The 20,474-nt window shown below is 42.6% G+C and overlaps 1 protein-coding gene and 2 long non-coding RNA genes across 8 annotated transcripts in view; 1 reads left to right on the forward strand and 2 right to left on the reverse strand.

Moving 5' to 3' along the window:
* Positions 1-20,474, reverse strand: part of FOXP1 (forkhead box P1) — a 509,316-nt gene that overhangs the window by 227,752 nt on the left and 261,090 nt on the right. For all 5 annotated transcript variants that reach the window (XM_045053185.1, XM_023249951.2, XM_023249952.2 and 2 more), the window contains one exon: positions 11,887-12,080. In XM_045053185.1, coding sequence (XP_044909120.1) covers positions 11,887-12,069 — 183 coding nt within the window. In that variant the 5' untranslated portion in view covers positions 12,070-12,080. The remainder of the gene's footprint in view (positions 1-11,886; positions 12,081-20,474) is intronic.
* On the reverse strand, positions 5,420-11,876 carry LOC123384126. Its single transcript, XR_006594804.1, has 2 exons — positions 6,157-11,876; positions 5,420-5,513 (listed from the first exon to the last, which is right to left on the reverse strand). It is a non-coding gene; the product is annotated as an uncharacterized LOC123384126 (long non-coding RNA).
* Positions 12,076-20,290, forward strand: LOC109496638. Of its 2 annotated transcripts, XR_002152831.3 has the most exons (3): positions 12,076-12,292; positions 15,616-15,942; positions 19,655-20,290. It is a non-coding gene; the product is annotated as an uncharacterized LOC109496638 (long non-coding RNA). The 2 variants fall into 2 exon arrangements; XR_006594802.1 differs by lacking the exon at positions 12,076-12,292 and having other exon boundaries at positions 13,001-15,942.

Raw genomic sequence — 20,474 nt, forward strand, 5'->3', positions numbered from 1 at the left:
TTTGCTGATGTAGTCAAAGATCTTCCAAGTAAAATTACTTGGGTTCTTTATTTAGAAGAACTCAAGAGTGTATAAACCTGGTGATTGCATTTGAACAGATACAAAATGGCTCTTAGAACCTGTGCAGAGTGCTTTCTGTGACCTCACTTTCCAGAGTTTTCTTCAGAGCTGGCATTTATCGTGCTGCATTTAAGATATCCAAGAACTAATTCCAGGGACACGTTGGTAAGCACTGAGAGCCAGAAGAGGAAACCTTTTCCAAATTAAAGATAGGTTACTAATATACTTAACACTAATTAAACACAGAAAAATCGAGGAACATTTGTCAAAACACTGCACCAGCAAGCAAATCTAATTAACAAGCAGTATGGACTGTATAGTGTTCTAATTGGGGGGTAGGGGGTTGGGGCAGGATGTGCATGAAACGCACTGCAAAATTACACACACACACGCATAAACACACACTTTTCACGGCAAAAGATGCGGAGGTTTCATCAGATTCACAAAGGAGGAACCGTAAACCTGCAATATGCATGCATGACGGAATTAAAGACGTGGCCTTTGCTAGAGAAACCCTCCCACCTGGAAAACAAAAGAGATTTTCACTAATTGTGAGACCTCATGATAAGTCATCTGTCACACGCTGAAAACCAGAAAGAAATAAGAATGTAAGAAAACAAAGAAGACAGACAGAAGGGAGAAAAGACAAGGCCATGCATTTCTAGGAAAGAGTGTCAGTTCATAAAAAGCCGGACTTAACCAATACCTTCAAATTTGACAACTATTTCAAAATTAGGTATTATGACTTCACTCATTCTAGCTCTATGGCAAACAGAGGTGAATCAGCTAAAATTCAATATAAGAAAGTATATAAAATATGGACACCACCAGCCAAACGACCAGCCTTGTCAGTCTCCATCTAATCTCTGGAGATCGTACACTCAACTCAGGCAATGGTCTGTGTAAACAGATAGGCCCCAGGCCATTTCCTGGAGACCAATAAACTCAGATGCTGGCGTCCAGTATACACAACTTCTCCTTACCATATACCTGCAGTTGTTCCACAGTGGAAATCCCCCTTGCTTATCCCCAAGTTAAAAATGGCAAAATGGCAGCGATGCACCCTTGGGCATTTAGGTCATAAACCAAAGCCATACGGCTGACTATACACCTTCTGTCCATTATCTCCTGACCGAAAGGGTTAAATGAAATCAGCTGGTGTGCATGTGATGAGTTACTGTTTCTTAAATCGTACCAAGGGCTTCCGAAATCCCACCAACACGGTCACAAATAAACCCTTCCTCTCTGGGTTACTGAAGATTTAGTGCTTAAATCACTCATCTGTTGATTACTCACAAGCATCTCTTCTACAGCTTATCTTCATTTGCTTTGAAATTTTTATTGATATTTAATGCCTATGTTTATGTTCTGTTCCACTGCAATTAGATTATAAATTTTATGAATTCAGGGAGATATTAAGGGTATTTCTTCATATATTCTGGGACTGTGAACATAATAAGATAGGCTCGTTTTTACGTTAATTTTCTCCGGTGAGAGAACCATGGAGAAGAACATGTGCTCTTTGAGTGACACAGTGTCCAACCTCCATTTCCTCAGTGGGGTGGTGGCTGATTGTTCTTCTAACGACCAGTAACTCCCAAGACGTTTAATTTGTAAAATGCATTCAGCTACGTGATGAGAAAGAAGCTGTGCAGGTATGAGTGAACCAACAAGTGACTTTACCACGCCTGAAAAAGACAAAGTCATACATTGTGATACCTTTCTTTTTGAGGGATGATCGGGAAGGGAAGGAGGAATGATCCCTCAGGTTTTCACTTCATATGAAGAGGAGAAGGTTTGAAGGGCGCCTGGGTGGTTCAGTCGGTTAAGCATCTGACTTCCCCTCAGGCCATGATCTCCCAGTTCATAGGTTCCAGCCCTTTGTTGGGCTCCGGGCTGACAGCTCGGAGCCTGAAGCCTATTTCGGATTCCGTGTCTCCCTCTTTCTGTGCCCCTCCCCCGCTCTCGTGCATGCACGCATGCTAATTTAAAAAAAAAAAAAAAAGAAGAAGAGATGGTTCTGGAAGGTAACTCTTGCCACATTTGCCATTTACTAATTCAGGGGTCAAGAAACCTTTTTTAGAAGGGGCCAGGTGAGAAGTATTTCAGGTTTTGTGAGCTATCCGTTCACTGTCGCAATAATTCACCTCTTCCGCGGTAGGAAGAAAGCAGCTATGTAGACAACGGTAAAGCAAGAGAGATGGTGATGTTTCAATAAAACTTTTTTTTCTTTCTTTTTTTTTTTTTTTTTAAAGTCCAAGAAGGGAATTTACTAAATCTCAACTCTTCAAGGAAGGGCTGAACAGACACACCACAAAAAAGGCAGGTGAGCAAGCAAACAGCATGAACAAGTGGATCCAGGAACTCAACAGCAGACAAGTCCTCCCCCCACCCCCTGCTCTTGACTCTTTCTAGCTCTTTCTTTCTTCTTCCACAAGATCCTTAAATGTTCTGAGTCTGTTTACTAAAATGGGGTCCCTCGGAGAAGGAAATGAGATAGCACGCTGCAAACAAACAAAATACCTCACTGGGTCCCTCGGGAGAATTAAATGAGATAGCACCCTGCAAACAAACAAAATACCTCATTGGGTCCCTCGGGAGAATTAAGTGAGATAGCACGAGGCGAAGAAATAGAATACCACAGTGCTCAATAAATGTCAACAAAACCTTTCTTTAAAAAGATAGGTGGCGGTCTGATTTAGTTTGGCCTTGTGGCTTAGCTCCCCAACCCTGGTACAGTTTGCAGGTTTAACACAGCACTTTGTACCTAGAACCTGCCCAGTCAAGGTACTGAACAAATGCCTGAGACAAGTTTGAAATATTTCCAGAATATAACTGTGACGATCATAATTGTGAACGTCACATAGTCAGCTTATGCGCGATGCCTTTCCCTCTCCGAACGCGTTCACGACACAGTCAGTCTATCTGTAAACGCACGCGACATACACATGTAATACCCAGCACGAGCTCTGAGTTGGTTAAGAGGAGTGTATATCCAATGAGATAATCAGAATATAATAAAAATGCACGTAAAGACATTTTCACTTACTACTTTTGGATGTTGAATGCCTATTGAGTTGAAATGGAAATATCATGAGTAGGATGAAAAAAATGAGGCAAGGTAAGCAATATTATCGCGGTATTATTTATCATACATATTAGGATCCAAAATAGTCAGGAAAGAATGAGCATTATGTCATTCTCTCCCAGTCTTTAACCTTGTAAAAGGTTGTTGGGTTCGTAGGCAGGATAACAAGAGTCAATACAAGAGGCTATAAAAATGGAACTGCGTCTTACCATGCAACCTTGAAAAATTAATACTTAATCATTACACTCATAAAAGGCCACTTCTGCCCTGTTTCAGGATGTTACATATTATTTTATTAAATTTTTCCAAAACTCTTTCTCCCTTTGGCTCGGAGACACATATATGGCTCTGCTGTTGAAAAGCAAAAGACATTTTACGCACAATTTTCCCTCTACTAGAAAGAGGTATATTGTGCCCTTCAGTGAACATAAAATTGATATTATCATCTCTTAGTTTATATCTCACTACTTAACCTTCAGATTAAAAGTTATTGGATTTGAATGACTCAGAAGACATCATGTCACCTTCCCTTCAACGTGGAGACAGGGGAGTTGGGGGTGAGAGGAGAAGGTACAGTGATAAAAACACGGATTTTGGACCAGCTGCCACTTCGCCTCTTCTGACAAGCAGTGGTGATACTGACGATTCCTTGTGCTTGTGTGGATGATGAACTGTGTGACAAATAGTCTACTTGGAGAAACTTTGCGGGAGACGAATCTATGTCAGGAAGTTAATTTTATTTTGGGTACAGTTGAAAAGGAGCAGTCTAAAAATAGGGATAAAAAGGGTTAATTCAAGGAGAACCTTAGGGTTACCACCTTTACAAAATCCTACCCCTATTAGGCAGAAGAGACTGGAGACATTCTCACAGAAGGATTAAAGACAACAGAGCTTCCTTCCCCCCATCTGCCTCTATCCAGGGCTCAACTTAAACACACAAACAAGGCCCCGACATCCCTAAGCAGTTGAATCTACACCCCGTCAATGAGTCTGCTGATAACACCAGCTGCCTAATAAGGACACATTGTATTTTTCCAACAAAAGAAACACAACATACACCCCCTTTCACCTTAAAAAACAAATTCATTCTAAGAAGCTTGTGTCAATATGAAGGAGACTTTATCAAAGATCTAACTTTGTAGTTTTGTTCTCCAAAAGAGATTAAGTCTGTCCCATGATCAATAGGGACACAAGCGGTTTATCAGCATTTCCCGTGTGACTTTTGGAAGATATACTCATTAGTACCTGGCAAAAGGCTAAAGGGAAAATGCTTGATGCAAATAAATACAAATAAACATACACAATCAAAATAGTGAGTTTTAGTGATAGAAGAAGATGTTGTTGTTGTTATTGTTGTTTTAAATAGCCTTAAAAAAAAAAAGAACTTTCCAAAATAAGTCCATTCCCTTCTTACAAATTATGTTTGGGCTTTATCATAGCACAATAACCAAACAGTGACAGGTAGGAAAGGAACATGCATGGGTTCTCCTCGATGCCCTTTTTTCTCTTCTGTTCCCTGATGCCACCATTTTGCCAGTCATTCACATGGGAAATGGTGACCTGCCCCTCATAACTGCCGCTGCTCAATGTTTTCACATCTAATTCAAAAGGCCCTGTTGATTTTCTAACACGCCCCTCAACGCTCTCTTGTGGCCACGGCCTTCCCTTCTCTTCCTATTTCATTCACTCCCGGAGTCTGTCAAAGAACTGCTCTATGTCAGGTCCTGTGCTGTGCGTTGGGGAACACCAGGGAATGAGGAAGGGCCATCCCTGCCCTTGTGGGGCTTACAGCCGACCAAGGGATTCAAACGTAGGAGGAGAAATGCAAGGGCAAGGGGGGATGGGTGATCAGTAAAAGCAAGCCCTCGATGAAATGAGGCGAGGTCTAGTGCCCAGGACTAAATTCTGGACCAACTGCAAGAGCCTTGTGGATGCCACTCATCTCTCAGGGATCTCTTTGCTTCCAAGCCAGGCCAGCCCCAACCCTCTAATTTACCTTCAGCACCCCTCCCCTTGAATGGCCTCTCTTCACTGCTTAGAAACCTCCCCCGTTGTAGAAACCCAAACCTCCAGCAAGCTGACCCCAGATAACCTTGGAACCACCTTCCCAAAGCTCCCATCCTTGCATTTCAGGCTGTACCCCAAATTTGCTTTGCTGGCATCTGTGCTGACTCCTTACACACAGGCACGCACCACGCAGGTCCGTCAAATCAAAGAAGGTGCAACAAATGAACAAATGAATTTCAAGAACTCCAAAGGTAAGAGACAAGGTTAACAAGGTATTTTCCAGGGCAGCACGTTTATTAGCTCACGTGGAACAAAGCTGAGGCCAGGTGAGTACGTGAAACTCTCTCCGCCACATTTTCTTGCAGAGGTGAAAGGGAAAAAAAAATGTGGTTGTATTTCTCTGAAGCAAATCAAACACGGTATTTAGCGAAGGGTCTCTGGAATGTTACAAGTAACACTTCATAATTACAATAGATTTGAGTTCAAAGACCAAGTGATGAAAAGAAACTTTCTAATAGGGGGTTCAATTCCCTGTATAAACTTCCCTTTGGTGGCTCCATCTAGCACTCGCATTTATATTGCTATTCTACTTTGTCATAAAAGCAGTCACCTCGTAACCCTTTTTATCAAGTAATCTATGCGCTACCTAAAAGGACACTTGACTCCATCAGTGGAGTTATAGGTTTACATTATACAAACATACCAATTCTGCCTGGTCAGCACCACTTGTCAATAAGCACAAGCAGTTGCAAAACAGCAAAGTAGGTTCCTTGCCTTCAGAGAACAGATAGGAGCCTGCCAGTTGTGCAAAACAACGCTAGCTAATCTGTCATCAAATTACCATTAAAGTCACACCTCCAGAAAGTTCAAAAAGAGATTTCTGATCAGACAAAAGATAGAGGGTGGTGGCATTATTGTTGTTGTTGCTGTTTATTATTATTATTATTATTATTATTATTATTATTATTATTATTGGCTCACAGGTCAGGGCTTAAAATTACCTGCTCAAAGTAGTGACGCCTCAGCTTAAAGTCCAGAGGGTACACTTCTCTCATGATGAAATGTGGCATCTGGGGTTCTATTCCCAGGCTCTCTTACGCACATGGCTTGCTTTTTGTTGTTTCTCATGCCAGCTTAACTTTCAGCGGAGAAATTAATGACACACAACTGTTTAGTAATCGAAACTTGAAAGGATTTCATACAGGGCTCACATCACAAGTTACATACATCTTTGACAATATTTTGATGAGAGGGAGGTCCAAACTCACGGAGTAGAAAACTAAATTTAGCATTCAGGGTGAAAAAGGCCTTTTCCAGAAATAGCCACAAAAAGGAATTGAGAAAAGGGGGGAATCTCTTACTGTTGGGGCAGCATTTTCTCTATTGGTCACAATTATCTGAATCCCTGTCTCAGTTTTATCTCAATTTGTTCGTGTGGTCTGCGCTAACATTTTGGTGGCCCTGATTCCTACTCTACCTTTTTCATCATCAGTAATTTCTGTAATATTTGAACTCCACATTGTGTTCAAACAAGAATATATCTTGGTAGAGTGAGCCCTTTAAAATGAGGGTTTGAATTTTCACCCACCGGTGAAGGAAGGGGCTAGCCCGTATCACAGTACCTGCACCAAGGAGGGAACTTAAGAAATATTAATAATACCTTCTTCTACACTCCCTTCCAGAAGTTTCCATGGTCGGACACAGAAATGCTGACTATCTTTTCCCTTCCAATGGCATCAAAAGACCCTCCTTTCAGACACAGTCCCTGGCAGCTACAGTGCAAAAGGCCACTTCGGGGCATTCCTAACAATGTTAATAGAACAACGTTTTGCAAAGAGAAGAACGGTAAGGCCCAAGTGGCCACTGCGACCTGGCCTTCAGACCAATCCACAGCTAATCACTTGGGCCTCCCTGTGTAGAGGGAGGAACAAGGAGAGTGATGGCCACTGTAAAGGCAGCACTGTTCCCACAAAGGAATATGGGGAAGAATGAGAAGCACAGAAATGTTTTCTTTTATGCGAGCTCACCGCCCATCCCAACACGGACAGATACTTCTTCCAGGCGCTGTTTTTCACAGAGGCACTGAAATCTGAAAAATGTTGGCAGGACAACGGCCCTCTTTTGCTCAGTACCCACTAGTCATTTCAGTAACAAGAACAAAATGAAGGAGAAATTCACTCTGCCATTTTGCAAGTCAAGAGAGGAATTCTCAATGGTCCTGTAACGGTTTAGCCTCAAGTGTTCACACTCTGGTCATTACAGTTTGGTTTCTCATGTCCTGAGGACCCCAGGCTGTCGACTCGTGATTCTCCCGTGCCTCTCTGACACTGTATTTTCCACATCCCCTGTGAATGTCCACAGCCAGATTTCCTTCTTGAGCTCTCTCACACTCACGCTGTTTCTCGGAGCTTCTCTGGCCCTGTGCAGTGACTCACTGGCAAAACACGACCCAACAGATCCTTCTTCCCTCTCACGACGTTTCTTTCAGAAGATACATGCCCTTTACATCTCTCTTAACCCCTCAGCGCTCATTCGATGTTTTCTTTCTTTTACATTATTAACAGGAAACATGTACATATACACATGTGTTGATGGCATGTATGCATCTTTAGGGCCAAAAGGCCCAAACCCTCATGCCAAATGTCAAAGGACCAATGTCAATGGATGAAACAAATACTTCCCTGACTCACACTCTCTGAAGAATCCATATTCAATTCCCATATGTGGTTTATCTATTTTTTAACGTTTTTCTCACAGACTACTTCTAAACTGCCCTCCTCCTATAAAACAATGGCCACACCTCAAAACCACAGCAACCAAAGCTCTCTCTATACTGATTTTCAGACAATAAAACTGCCAGGTGGTACCCAAAAAAAAAACCCCATCATTAAATGGAATGTTGTTAAGAAATAGCTGTTTTATTTAACAGCTATTCATTTTTATTGAATAAACATTTTCTAGTATGCATTCTGTTAATTGACCTGACAGCATATGCTGTATATGGAGAAACTTCTAAACATTATGCTCTATGTAATATGCTTATCTGAAAAAGCTCTCATTTGCAGCAATATGGAAATAAAATTCTGCTTTCTAAAATTCAAGACTTTTAAAACGCATTAATCCACACAGTTTATGAAATTGCTCTGGACATTTTAAAATCCTTTCTTTAGGAGAAAAAAAAAAAACTTTAGTAATTGGTAATAGTATTTGTTGCCGAGTTTCCTAATGGAGTAGTGCATCTCCGATACGGAACTTTTACAGACCCAGGGATGGGGGGAAGGCATAATAGGAAATAAGAGGCAGTTATGGTATCGGGTGAAGAATTACCCAGTGGCTAAAAGAAATGTTCAGAAAGTCTATCAAATTACATTATTAGAAAACTATTGTTCTAATAGTTTCATGGCCTGGACAGAAGTCGACTTGAAACAGTACAGAGATAATACATCTAGTTCTGAGGAAGGAGGACCGGTTGGGAGTCTGTTGGCGGACTCGGCCAGCTAACGGCAGCGCCTCTCCCTGGGTGATGGCTTCTGAGTGATGATGGCATCCCACAGAACCACCAACTCCAAGGCCTAAAGGGCCACGAAGGAGCGTTGTTGCTAGATGGGAGCTGGGGCGGACTGGAGGGCTGCAGGCTCCCTGACTTGAGGACCAATTCATCCTTGAACAACTGTTGCCCTTGTAGGAATCCTGCTCTCTGGTCACCAGATCTTCTGATTTTTCAAGAGAAGATGGAAAAGCCAGATTCCCGCCACCTTTCGAGGTTGTCAGCTATGAACTTTTTTTTTTTTAAAACTATCCTGTTTGGACCTAATTTAGCCAACCTACAGACCAATCCCAGTCTAGAAGTCACTCCTCCCACAGCTAATCTGTGTGAAAGCTCTCCATTCTGAAAGGGCACTTGCTATCATCTGTAATTATCTTTGGTAATAAGAATCAAACATGGAAAGGCTTGCATTTATTTAAAGTCCTGGCACTAGGTAAAAATTCTCCCTACATCATCAACGATTGCACTGGTGCAACTGGAAAATCCTAGAACATTCAGTGTTACACACAGCATAATTAACTCATTTTCATACCAAGCCCTTTTAAGCCACATCTTTTTGTTCCATGGACTTCTAACATATCTTACAGTTCTAATTCTCTTCCACTGTCCTACATTAATCAAAGCTGTAACCCCTGTTGTCTTTGTGCTACAGAATCAGAATGTGCCCCTGGCGAGGAATGGGGGAAAAGTCAACAGGAATTAAATTTCAGTGCAACTGTTTACTCAACTGTGGCCTGCAGTTATTGAAATTTTATCCGTGGTTTTGTGTGACTACCGCAGTAATGAATTCAGCATGGCTGTGATTTTCTCACTGCTGGGATTCGCACTTCAAGTAAAAACCTGTAGAATAAGAATGACGAAAACAACCCGAGTCCATCACGCGGACCCTCACATTTCTCAAAAGGGCTTCATTGTTGCAGTTTTTAGGCTGGAAAGACACGGTGATAGTCCCGCGAAACTTTTTCAACCCTGTAGTGTTTTTCTCATTTCGTCTACAGACTTTCTTGTCCTCCGACAACCTGTTAAGAACCTCATTGTACACTCAGAGGGGTCGCACAGCTGTCGGTATTTTATTTTACAAGACTGAAAAGGCCTGTGAACCACAACATGTGGGGTTTTAGCCACAATGATAAACCCAACTACTTTGTTTCTTCCTAAATCATATCAATAGCAAATAAAAGGAAAATTGTTACAAAAAGTATTTACATAGAGTCTCAAAGTACAGTCAAAGGTTTTGACACCCATAACACAGAGCAGCCTATTTTTCAAAGTGGTCACAGACAAGATAAGGAGGAGAGATGTGAATAATTTTTACTGATGCTTTTTAAGGAAGATGCTGTTAAAATGCACTTTCAATACTGTCTATGAGGCCAATGTGTTGTTGCTGTTATCGGTGTAGGGGTGTGTGAGTGTGTGTGTGTGTGTGTGTGTGTGTGAGTGTGTGTGTTGATGGTATAGATGTAGAGATTTTGGCTGACTTACTACTTTAAGACAGTAAATGATTTTCAGTTCTTCATATAAAACTCTGAAGAAGTGAATTTCCCATGCATTTAATGTGCCTTAAATACTAAGTATGTGGGGTTCACACCACATAGGTCAAGAGCCCCACCTCAGCTGCTCCATGATGAACCAGGCGATCTTGGACTCTGTAGGGCAAGGTCATAGAAAATGGCACTCCAAAATACCAACTGTTCCTTCTCAATATAACCAAAAATATGAGAACACCACGTGAATGATACACACACATCCATGGATACCTTTCTACCATTTAAGCATAGTTTTTGCGAAACTCTGTGGTTAGAATCCAGCCATTTGCATTCATTTAAGTGCATAAACGTTACAGACAACATATATCATGAATCCCAGCTGATGGGATGCCCAAGGTACGTGCACAGACGGTGTGGACTGCCAGTGGGAGAGGCCAAGTCACTCAGACGAAGCCCTCTGAATTAAGACCTCAGCTTGTCTGTCAGTTCCCTTTTCTTTTCTCTATTGTCTATCTTGCCCCCGGCAGGTCCCATGGTCTCACATCGATGCCACTAACTTCTATGTAACGATTCTATGTATTTTGAAAAATTTTTAGCAAGAAGAAAACAAAACACGTTGAGAGTCTGTCAAAGGCTATATAATCTAATACAAAAAGGGATTCCCTTCTACTTGTCTGATACAGATTCCAAGAAAATAGTATGAGAAAAGGTTCACCTTCCTCGTCCTCCTCATCCCCCAACGATTTCTGTTTCTTTCCGAAAGGCCCAAAGACATATCATTTTTTTTCCAGCTTTTTGCAAAGGCACCGTAACTACGTACTGAATAAACGAATCAAGGACTAGGATGGAACAAAAACAATCCATTATTAACAAAAATAAATCATACTTCCTGATTCCAAGAGACGCTGGGGAAACAATCCTGTCCTCGAGTGGATGCTATTTACTGATTTGAATTTCCCTCCACACTTTGGCCACACAACACCATTTCCTGGGTCGCCTTTACCATTTGGAAATATTGAATCATAACCGCTGACATGCCTTCAAAGGATGTAACAAGAATGAGTATGTCCCAATTTATATGTATTTTGGGGAGCCACCAATAAGGTCACTGAAAACATTAACAGGATCTAGCCACATACCAACTGTCACATGTACACAAGCCACATGCGTCAGCGGCCCGCACCCCTAAATGCTACAGGTAGCAGGAAGCCATCTCTTCCACTTAGGTCTGTGTTTCCCCTGTTATCTACCCATGCCTGCCTGCGTCTGTCTCTATTCTCCTTATTCACCTACTCAATCTTAGATCCCTTATTCTGTGCCCTTCTTCACAAGGCTTCATACGCCTGTTTATTATTATTCCTGTTCCTTCAAGCACGGGGAATCCATCTCTCCAAAAGATCCACTGTATCGCAAGGAGGGCACCTTTCACGCGCACACAGTTCGGGCTGGGAGGGGTGCCGGGGTGGCGGGTGGGGGCGGGGGGGGGGGTCCACTCCATCTCACTGTTAACAACGGTTAACACTGGACTCCCGAGGACTGGAGAAGCGGCCTCTCGGGCCCACGGGCGGGCTCCTAGGTGCCGCTGACGGCCAGGCGGCCGGCCAGGCCGGGCCCGAAGCCGTGCGAGCGGGCGAGCGCGGAAGGGGAGCGGGCGTGTGGGCGGGCGGCGCCGGGGGCGCGCGGCGCGGGCACAGTACCTGCTGCTGCTGCTGCTGCTGCACGTGCGCGAGGTCGGCCGCCCCCGCGTCCGCGGCCGGCGTCTCCCCGTTGGACCGCCCCTCGCGAAGCCCGGCGCACGGGAGCAGGTGGTTGCCGCCGCTTGACCCGTTCTGGATGGCTGAACCGTTACTTTTTGTCTCAGTCCCAGATTCTTGCATCATGACTCAAAAACCTGAGAGAGGGATTTTCGGGGGGGGGGGGGGAGAAAGAAAAAAGCAGCTGTTAAAACAGTTGTTGTGCACCAGGGGAAGGGCCCTGCCTTCCTTCCACGCTGCCAAACTCCGTAAACAGTTGTCATTTTCTTTCACTCGGTGTGGCCCTGCCAGCGGCTGAGTCCCCTGGTTTGGGGGGACGGAGGTGTCGGGCCAACTTCAACTTTTAGTTGTAAGCGGTCCTTTAAATAGGCTTTTTTCCCCCTTGGGGTGGGGGGAAGACTTCTGGGTGAATTCAGGATTTATGGTTAAATTTCTGTGACTGTATCTCGATGTTTTGCTCAAAAACCAGAAAGTCGTTCTAGGCAGCATATTAGGTGTAACGTTAAATTTTACTACGTGCGGGCTCTGTGGGGGGATGCCACACTCCTGGAGGAATCTTCTCCAACTTCAGTCTATCAAGACTTGACACACACCCCCGGGAGGCCCCCCCCCCCCCCGAGGTAATTCGAGCTGAAAACCCTTAGGGGTCAAAAGCCGAAGAACATTTAAAGATTCGTACTCCTCGGAATCATTCAGGTACTGAAAAGTCTTCAAAATGGGCCATTCCAGTAAGATAGCCCACGGTGAGGGAGAAAAAAAATCCCCACTTTTCAGAAGCCAAATAAATTCAGACTCTGATCATTGTCCTATGGTTAAAATTGTCCTAAGAAATCCCATTCAAAGTTAGGTGTTTCTCATGCTGGATTACTAACCTCTAGAGTTTGGTTTTAAGGCCTGAAAGGTCTGGGCCTTCTTATATTTACTTTGGAGAAAATCTGGCCTAGGCAGGCCAGGAAAAGAAAAGTCTGAATTTGAAAGTACAAATGTCTAATAAAAAGCATATATATATACACATATATATATATATATATATATATATATATATAACACCATATATATATATAAAACACCATATATATATATATATATATATATATATATATATATATAGTACAAGGTGTAAGTACCCAGAGGATATCAACTGCATGCAAATACAGTCCACATTCTGCCCAGTTACTCTCTAGGTACAAAACCATTCTCCTAGGCAGCCAATTCAGCTCTCAGCAAAGGCGTCTGATGATGACAAAAGATACAGAATAATATTTACTAGTACCAATTATTACCATCGATTGATCACCAGTGTTGGACCAAGCCCTCCTGCAGCTGATTTATGTATATTCACCAATTTCCTTCTGAATGCAACTGGTATCTCTAGTTTGCACATGAGAAAACTAGGGCTCCCTGAGAACTATTTTCATTTGCCCAGCATAAATCTCAGCTAGCTATGGTGCAATCAAGATTTAAACAAGTTCAGTCTGGTGTCAAAGTTCTTAACCATATCTTTTCCTAAAGCTGAGGTGCAGTGGGGAGCAAACAATGGAAATGGCAGGGTCGTACTCCAAATTCAGAGACTAGGACTTTGAAGAGGAAAAACAACAGTCACTAAAGGGCTTGACAGTTCAAACATCAGAGCTGAGAAATGTCTGAATATTAAAACTTTAATGTGAAATACCAACCTCGGATAAAAGGGCTGAAAACTTCCAACGCGAATATTTTTGCATCATGGAAAGACAATATTATTAACCAGCGTCACAGACTCCTCCCCTCCACATGAAATAGGTGACAACAGGGAAATTAAAATACCTGGGACATCTTTACCGGAGGCTACCCTCTTGCCAGAGGTTGGGTTAAATCCCTTTTCTATAGACTTCCATGAAAATCTAATGAAAAATTAAAAGCAGAAAAACTGACATCTTTCTTCATTTCCTTTCAGTGCGTGGTATGATCCAACTTGAGTACAAACTTCATAAACCCAGAGGCCTTATTTTTTAAAGTTAATTCAGTCCTGAGGGGGATTAAGAATGGCATTTTTTGTTAACAGGTGGGAAACAAAGTCAGAAGCAACAGCTGATTCACTCTCTTCTCCTTAGATCAGACTTTCCAGTAATGAGAGTCCTTTAAAGAGTGCATTCATATCCTTACTGTCCGCAGAGCATAAAATCTATCAAAAATACAAATAAAAGTTTCTCTAAGATATAAGAACCAGGCGTGCGAGCACCTTGTTCGTTGCCAAAAAAGGAATTAATTTGTCACAGCGAGGCTTTTTTTTTTTGTCCCCCCTCCAATGTTTCAGTTTCTGTTTCACAAACATGCCCATTTGTATAGAAACAAAGGAAAAGACAGTGGTTAGGTATTTAAGGGAGAAAATGGTGGTCTTAACAGTAGTTAACAAGGAAATTCACTGAATTCTTAGGGTATGTCACAAGCATACCTAAAGAAAAAACAGAAACTTTTTTTTTTAACTTTCTGCAAGGCCTGTACATTTCATATCAGGGAATAGGGAGTCAAAGACAAAAGACAAAAACACTGCTTACTATAAAATCTCTACCTGCCCTCAGAAAATGGGGCATATTTAGCCAGATGTCAGGTCCCCGGGGAGCAGAGATACAGGAAGAAGACTGCTTTCAAAGCCTGTGGCCATCAGGACACCTGACCTCAGAACAGGTGTCTAAGAGACTGGCCCTGCTTCTGTTTCCTTGGTTTGACACCGTGGTGGTGGGTGGATTAAGAACAATCTCCAATCCACAATTTGATGAGAAGGTTTTGCTCTACGCAGTTCTAAGAAGACTGCCAAGTCCTCCAGGAGAAGTTTTGCAGGCATCGAGCCAAGCAACTTGGCTTGCAAATCGGGTCTGTGAGAGTGCAGGCATTGGGACCGAAATTGCATAAAGGATTATTTTGGTCTGAGGATGTCCTTAATTAGTCAAGTGCTAACAGTAGTATGTAGGTTGCAAGATTTAAAATTTCCCATAATCTCCCACACCAATCAGGAGAAAACAGCTTTTTGAAAAGCACATGTGAAAAATTAGGAGTGTCGATGTCTAAGAACATTTCTAACAATATCTGGGCTGGCAATACTTCTTTCTATGGAATGTTCCAAGCCATTTAATAAGGCTTTATGTCTGTACAGCACTTCACAAACTACAAGGCTCTCTGAGGTACTTTTCAAACTCGTAACGAGTCCATCAGGGAGGAAAAGGCAGGTGAAGTTTATCCCCATTTTACAGATAAGAAAACTAAAGCTCAGCAGGTCAAGGAAAAGACGCAGCCATAATAATTTCCCATTTCAGACATGAATCTGTCCATTCGACAAGTGCCAGAGAATTCCCCGTTTGCAAAGTCCTGTGCAGGGCAGTGAATTAGTAAATCGATGAAAAGAAAACTAATCCCCACAAAGACAGTAGGAAGCTGGCAGGTGGACACAGAAAAGCATTAAAATACCAAGATGAAAGTGTCAGCATTCTTTAGCAAACAACGTTATTTGTCTTCTTCTATTGAGTTTTACAATTTGAGCATCACATCTGAAAGCAGGTCAACGTATAGGAGAGGCGTGTGTGTTCTCTAATGCCGAACCCTCTTTTCTTAGAGGGAACCTGTCACAGACCCTCAGTCTGTATAACCTCCACTTCCCTCTGGGACTCCCTGTGCCCAACGAACTGCTTTGCTCCACAGCGAATCGAGAACAAGAAATGATCCACAATCATCCCAAGTGCATGGACATGAAGTCATGTACCTAGAAGACACGACCACCCCGTAGCCACCAACAAGCCCCTCCAGACGCAAAGACAAATCCTCCTCTGGCTTCCTCTGAATGAGCTGGGTCTGTTTAAGTCACATAGGATCCATTCACCACAACCCTAAGCAGGCTGATGCTGCAATCATATGGATGTCAGAAAGCTTAAGCAGCCAGAATGGCTACTTCGTGTCTTGCCTGGAAACATGACAGCGCTACTGACTTCAAAAGATCGATTTTTGTGCTGAAGGAACATGCAGAAAGGGGTAAGAACAGAGTTTAGCAAGCTTATTTATTGTCGTTGCCAACAGAGCATACTCTGGAAGTATTCTGGAAAATTCATAAGGTCCAGGCCAATGTATTTATAGTAAATTAAAGCAATGCTTTATTATTATGATTATTTCCTTGGTTACAGTGTTGATGCTGAAAATTTAGGGAAAACAAAGCCCTTGTTATCATATGCTTGTGAAAGATTTTAAGCTAACAAAAAGTTCAGTCTCGATTCCAGGGCAGTTAATTAAGGTTGACCAAGTCAGGCAGAAGTAAATTAACTCGGCTGATCAATTATTTATATGAAGCAGAATAAATGCCCTTAAAGAACTTGGTCTGTTCATGAAAGGATGTGTAAATTAAACTAAACATAGTTTCGTAAAATGTATTTCTACTTCTATGGGGAGAAGAGAAGAGAAGTTAATGGTGAAATCACTTTTTAGGAAAATGATGCCAGAGATGACGTGGTTCTCCTCCTATCCGAAAGGAAAGATCCTCTTTCTCATTGTTCATCATGTGCCATGAAAGAAGGAAAATGGAATGCGTTTGAAGAGCTAAGAGAAGCTCCTGGAAAGGAAGAGAGGGAAATGAAGAGAGGAAGGGGCTTGGGGAGGGAGGGACAGAGAAGGGGAAGGAGGAGAAATGAGAAGGAAGAAGGGACAGACTGAGGGATGAGAAGGAGGGAAGGAGGAAGACAGTAACTCTAAGAATGGAGAGACGGTGTGAATTTCTGTAATTTGGAATCACTGAACATCATCGGTTAGACTCCGTGCAGGGTTTGCAGAATGGACAAGAATAAAGGCGGGAGTGAGTCTAAGCTCTAGTTCTAAAAGAAGTACTGATGTTGCATCATGATGATTCAAAATCCATACTGATCATCACGTTCATGCCATCAGGAAAGAAGAAAAACTTGTCTATATGAAGATATAACGCATACATTTACTTCTGGGTCTCATCGGGTAAATGAACCGTTCCCTTTCAATGTGCAAATGGTTTACCTGGCAACATAATACACATAAAGGAGTTTTAAAGAGCAAGGTGCAGCTGAGGGACTTCTTCCCCAGCAGCAGGCAAAGAGCAAGGTGGCAGGACACTAACCCAGCGCCTTCCTCTCAATCCTCCCATTCAAACTAGGGACTCAGGAGCAGAGAGCAACCCTGAGGAAAGTCGAATGGAGACTTTATGTTTCCTAGCATGAGGCACAGAGAAGAAGAAAGACTGGTGGAAGGATTACGGAAGAAGGTGAAGAAAGGGCAGGATGGAAGGGCCACAACTGGCCCCAAGATGCAGATTTGTTATCCCTAAGTGAGGATTTCATAGCATATTCTCGAAGGGAAAAAAAAGGGGGGGGGGAGAGGAAGAATGAAATACGAGAAAAAAGTAACACCAGCTGGTTAATTTCTCACTGAGATCACTCCCACAAGTTGTGAACGAACACTTCAGACACTACTGTCCGTCTATCCACTGCCCCCACTGGCAGGGGCCCCAATTTCACGGAAAGACTATCCAAGGGTCAAGTTTAGGAAGAGAAGTCAGTGTGCCGCCTTGTGTTATGAAAGCACTATCTTCCAATACCAAATTTTCATAATTATAACAGAAAGGCGTAAATTTTCTAATGCATGGCAGTTCAAAAAGTAATCAAGGGAATGAGCCGGAGGGCTATTTTAATGTGTGCAAAGCTAGTGACCCACAGTAAATGGGAGGTAAGCTACAATGAATGCAAAGTAATGTACGCATACTCAAGTCCTGCTCTGATGAGGGACGGCTAAAATTAACACCCAATTAATTTCCGAATTGACAAACAAATGAAACCCATAAATCTACTTTCTCATTAATTTTCTTGTGGCATAATTTAAAGCAGTAATATGAGGGCAAAAACTGAGCATTATCCATCATAAATATCAAAAAGATAGCACTGTAACACCATAAATTATGCATATTACCTGTTGTTAAAAATGATTTATGTATTATCAACTTTATCGTGCACTGGAAATATCTAGATCTATCTTTAAAAATCTAGAATTTCATTTAGCGCTCAGGAAGAAAAAGTTCAGGAGCAACGAAATAGTCAAAAACGCATCTCAAAAAAAAAATAAATAAAGGCTACTTATATAGCCATATGCGAGTTGAGGGCAAAATTGGAATCCTTCAGGCTGAGGATACCATGGAAGTGTCAGGCTGGGCGTCTCAACAGAGAAAGAAACAGCTCCAGGAGCACGCCTCCCACAAAGCCCCGGTACATGTGTCCTAAAGGAGCATTTCCTAAAGGAAATGCGGGGCTTGCTGTGGGAAAAGGAGTGGGTATAGGCAAAGATGCCCTGAATACACCTCAGAGGGTCAGAGGGGGAGAGCCCAGGGCTACAGGTGCTCAGTTGGGCGAGAAGTCTGGGAAGAAAAACGGGCTCACTGTTAATAATGTAATATGGTAGCATTCTTACCTTTATAGTTCAAAGGAGGAGAACAAAAAAGAGCTAGGGACTAGTTTGTATTTATCAGTCAAAGGGTGCCTGGGTGGCTCAGGAGTTACAGATCTGACTTCAACTCAGGTCATGATCTCACGGTTCGTGAGTTTGAGCCCCTCATCGGGTGAGCTCGTGCCCCACTTCGGGTAAAACACGAGCCCCAGGTGAGCCCCACTTCTCTGTGTATTTTTGGAAGTGCCCTGTATTTATCAAGTAAATGGATGAAGAGGCATTCGGAGTAAAACGATCCCCTTCCTGGCCTCTCCACCTCCATTTTGTTAACAACAACTTTAAAAAAAAACCTTCATTTTCAACTATATTTTCAGGTATACCTTATATATACAGTAGCTCCCCTTATCCATGGGGGACACGTCCTGAGACCCCCAATGGATAGATAGTACCAAACTCTATTATACACTGTGTTCTCTTCTATATATACCTACATACCTATGATAGCATTTAACTTAGAAATCAGGCACAGGAAGAGGTTCACAATAATAAATAATAGACTAGAATAATTATAATGTTATAAACTAATAAAAGCTATGTGAATGTGGTCTCTCTCAAAATATCTTATTGTACTGTACTCACCCTTCTCCTCGCGATGACATGAGATGATAAAATGCCTACATGATGAGCTGAAGTGAGGTGTCTGACCTAGGCGTTGTGACACATCCTTCTGATAGTACCGCGGAAGGAGGATCATCTGCCTCCTAACACCAGCTGACCACCGGTAACTGAATCCACAGAAAGCAAAACCGTGGATACGGGGGACCACTGGGGTAGGGATTTAAATACATAACTGCTGAATTTTTAGGCAAATGACTGAATGACACTGGAGAAAACTCCAAGTCCGACCTCCCAATCAAATGAAATCAAGAGCTTGTGCTGGCCTCCACCTGTATGTTCCTACTTTAAAAATACTCTAAGTCCTGTACTTCCTTTGGAAAGTCTAATCATTTTGGATTTCTGAAACTCAGAAACTAACTTAAGCCATTAAATCATTTTAAGTCACAATGGAAGGAGGATGGTCCCAATCGTTGAAAATTTAAAGATCATCAATCAACGAAAAACTCCACGCAAAGCCACGGTCGAGAGTTAATATTCAATTCAGCTGGACGGGAAAAAGGTGGCGAGCAGGATGTTTAATTTTCCCTGTAATGCATGACTCACAACAGAGTTAGAGGAATAGGGTGGTAAATAAAATAATGTTCCTAACAAAAACATGATTTCCCTTCTCTACCAGGCTTTCGATGTAAAGACAGAAGATTCTGCATTTCCCAAGAAAAGGAATTCCTGAATTCCAAACCCGAGGCAGCAACCTGTTCAGAGGAAGTGTGTGGGTCTCTCACAGACTGTGTTAATCGAACCGTTAGAGTCTTTGTAAGTCATCAATAAGTGCAGATAAAGACACCCACCCCTGTAAAAGTTACAAACGTCCCATTTATATTTTCAGAACGTCAGCTACCGTGGGTCTTGTTTCCCTTCCCTCCTGGTGGACGAGAGTTTAAGTGCTGTAATCATAGCAACTGTGGGCAAACCAAGGAGGTTAGAAAGGAGCCGCTCTAGGAAACAGAAGTACAAAGGAGAAGGCACACCCACTCCCGGGCATATTAATCCAGACGGACTCAAATAATGAAACAGAGACCAAAAAGGAGCTTTGCCAATCCTGTGCTAGGCTGCTGGCTTGGTCACAAGGAAGCCTCTGCAGCTTAGGGTACGACGGGGCCAGGTGTTCTAGGGAGCTTAATTAAAATGCATTGTGACAGAACCAGAGTTGAAGTTTGAGAATGAACACGGCCGGCCAAACTTGAATCGTTCCGAACATTCAAACAGCTGAACTGTCACACATAGCCCGGTGGAATAAAGTGGCCAACCACCAGGTCAGAGTATTATTATTTTTTTTTCATTTCCATATTTTATACAGTTTCATATACGCGGGAGCAGGTTCCTAACATCAATTAATGACTGGTGGGCTCAATGAGACACTTCACGCATCTCCTGCCTTTGCCTCCAGCCCCTAGCCGCTCTAGCGGCCAGAGCGAACAATATGTTCAGAGCATCGC

The sequence above is a fragment of the Felis catus genome, chromosome A2 (assembly GCF_018350175.1).
Source record: "Felis catus isolate Fca126 chromosome A2, F.catus_Fca126_mat1.0, whole genome shotgun sequence".
In the NCBI taxonomy this organism is placed as follows: Eukaryota; Metazoa; Chordata; class Mammalia; order Carnivora; family Felidae; genus Felis; species Felis catus.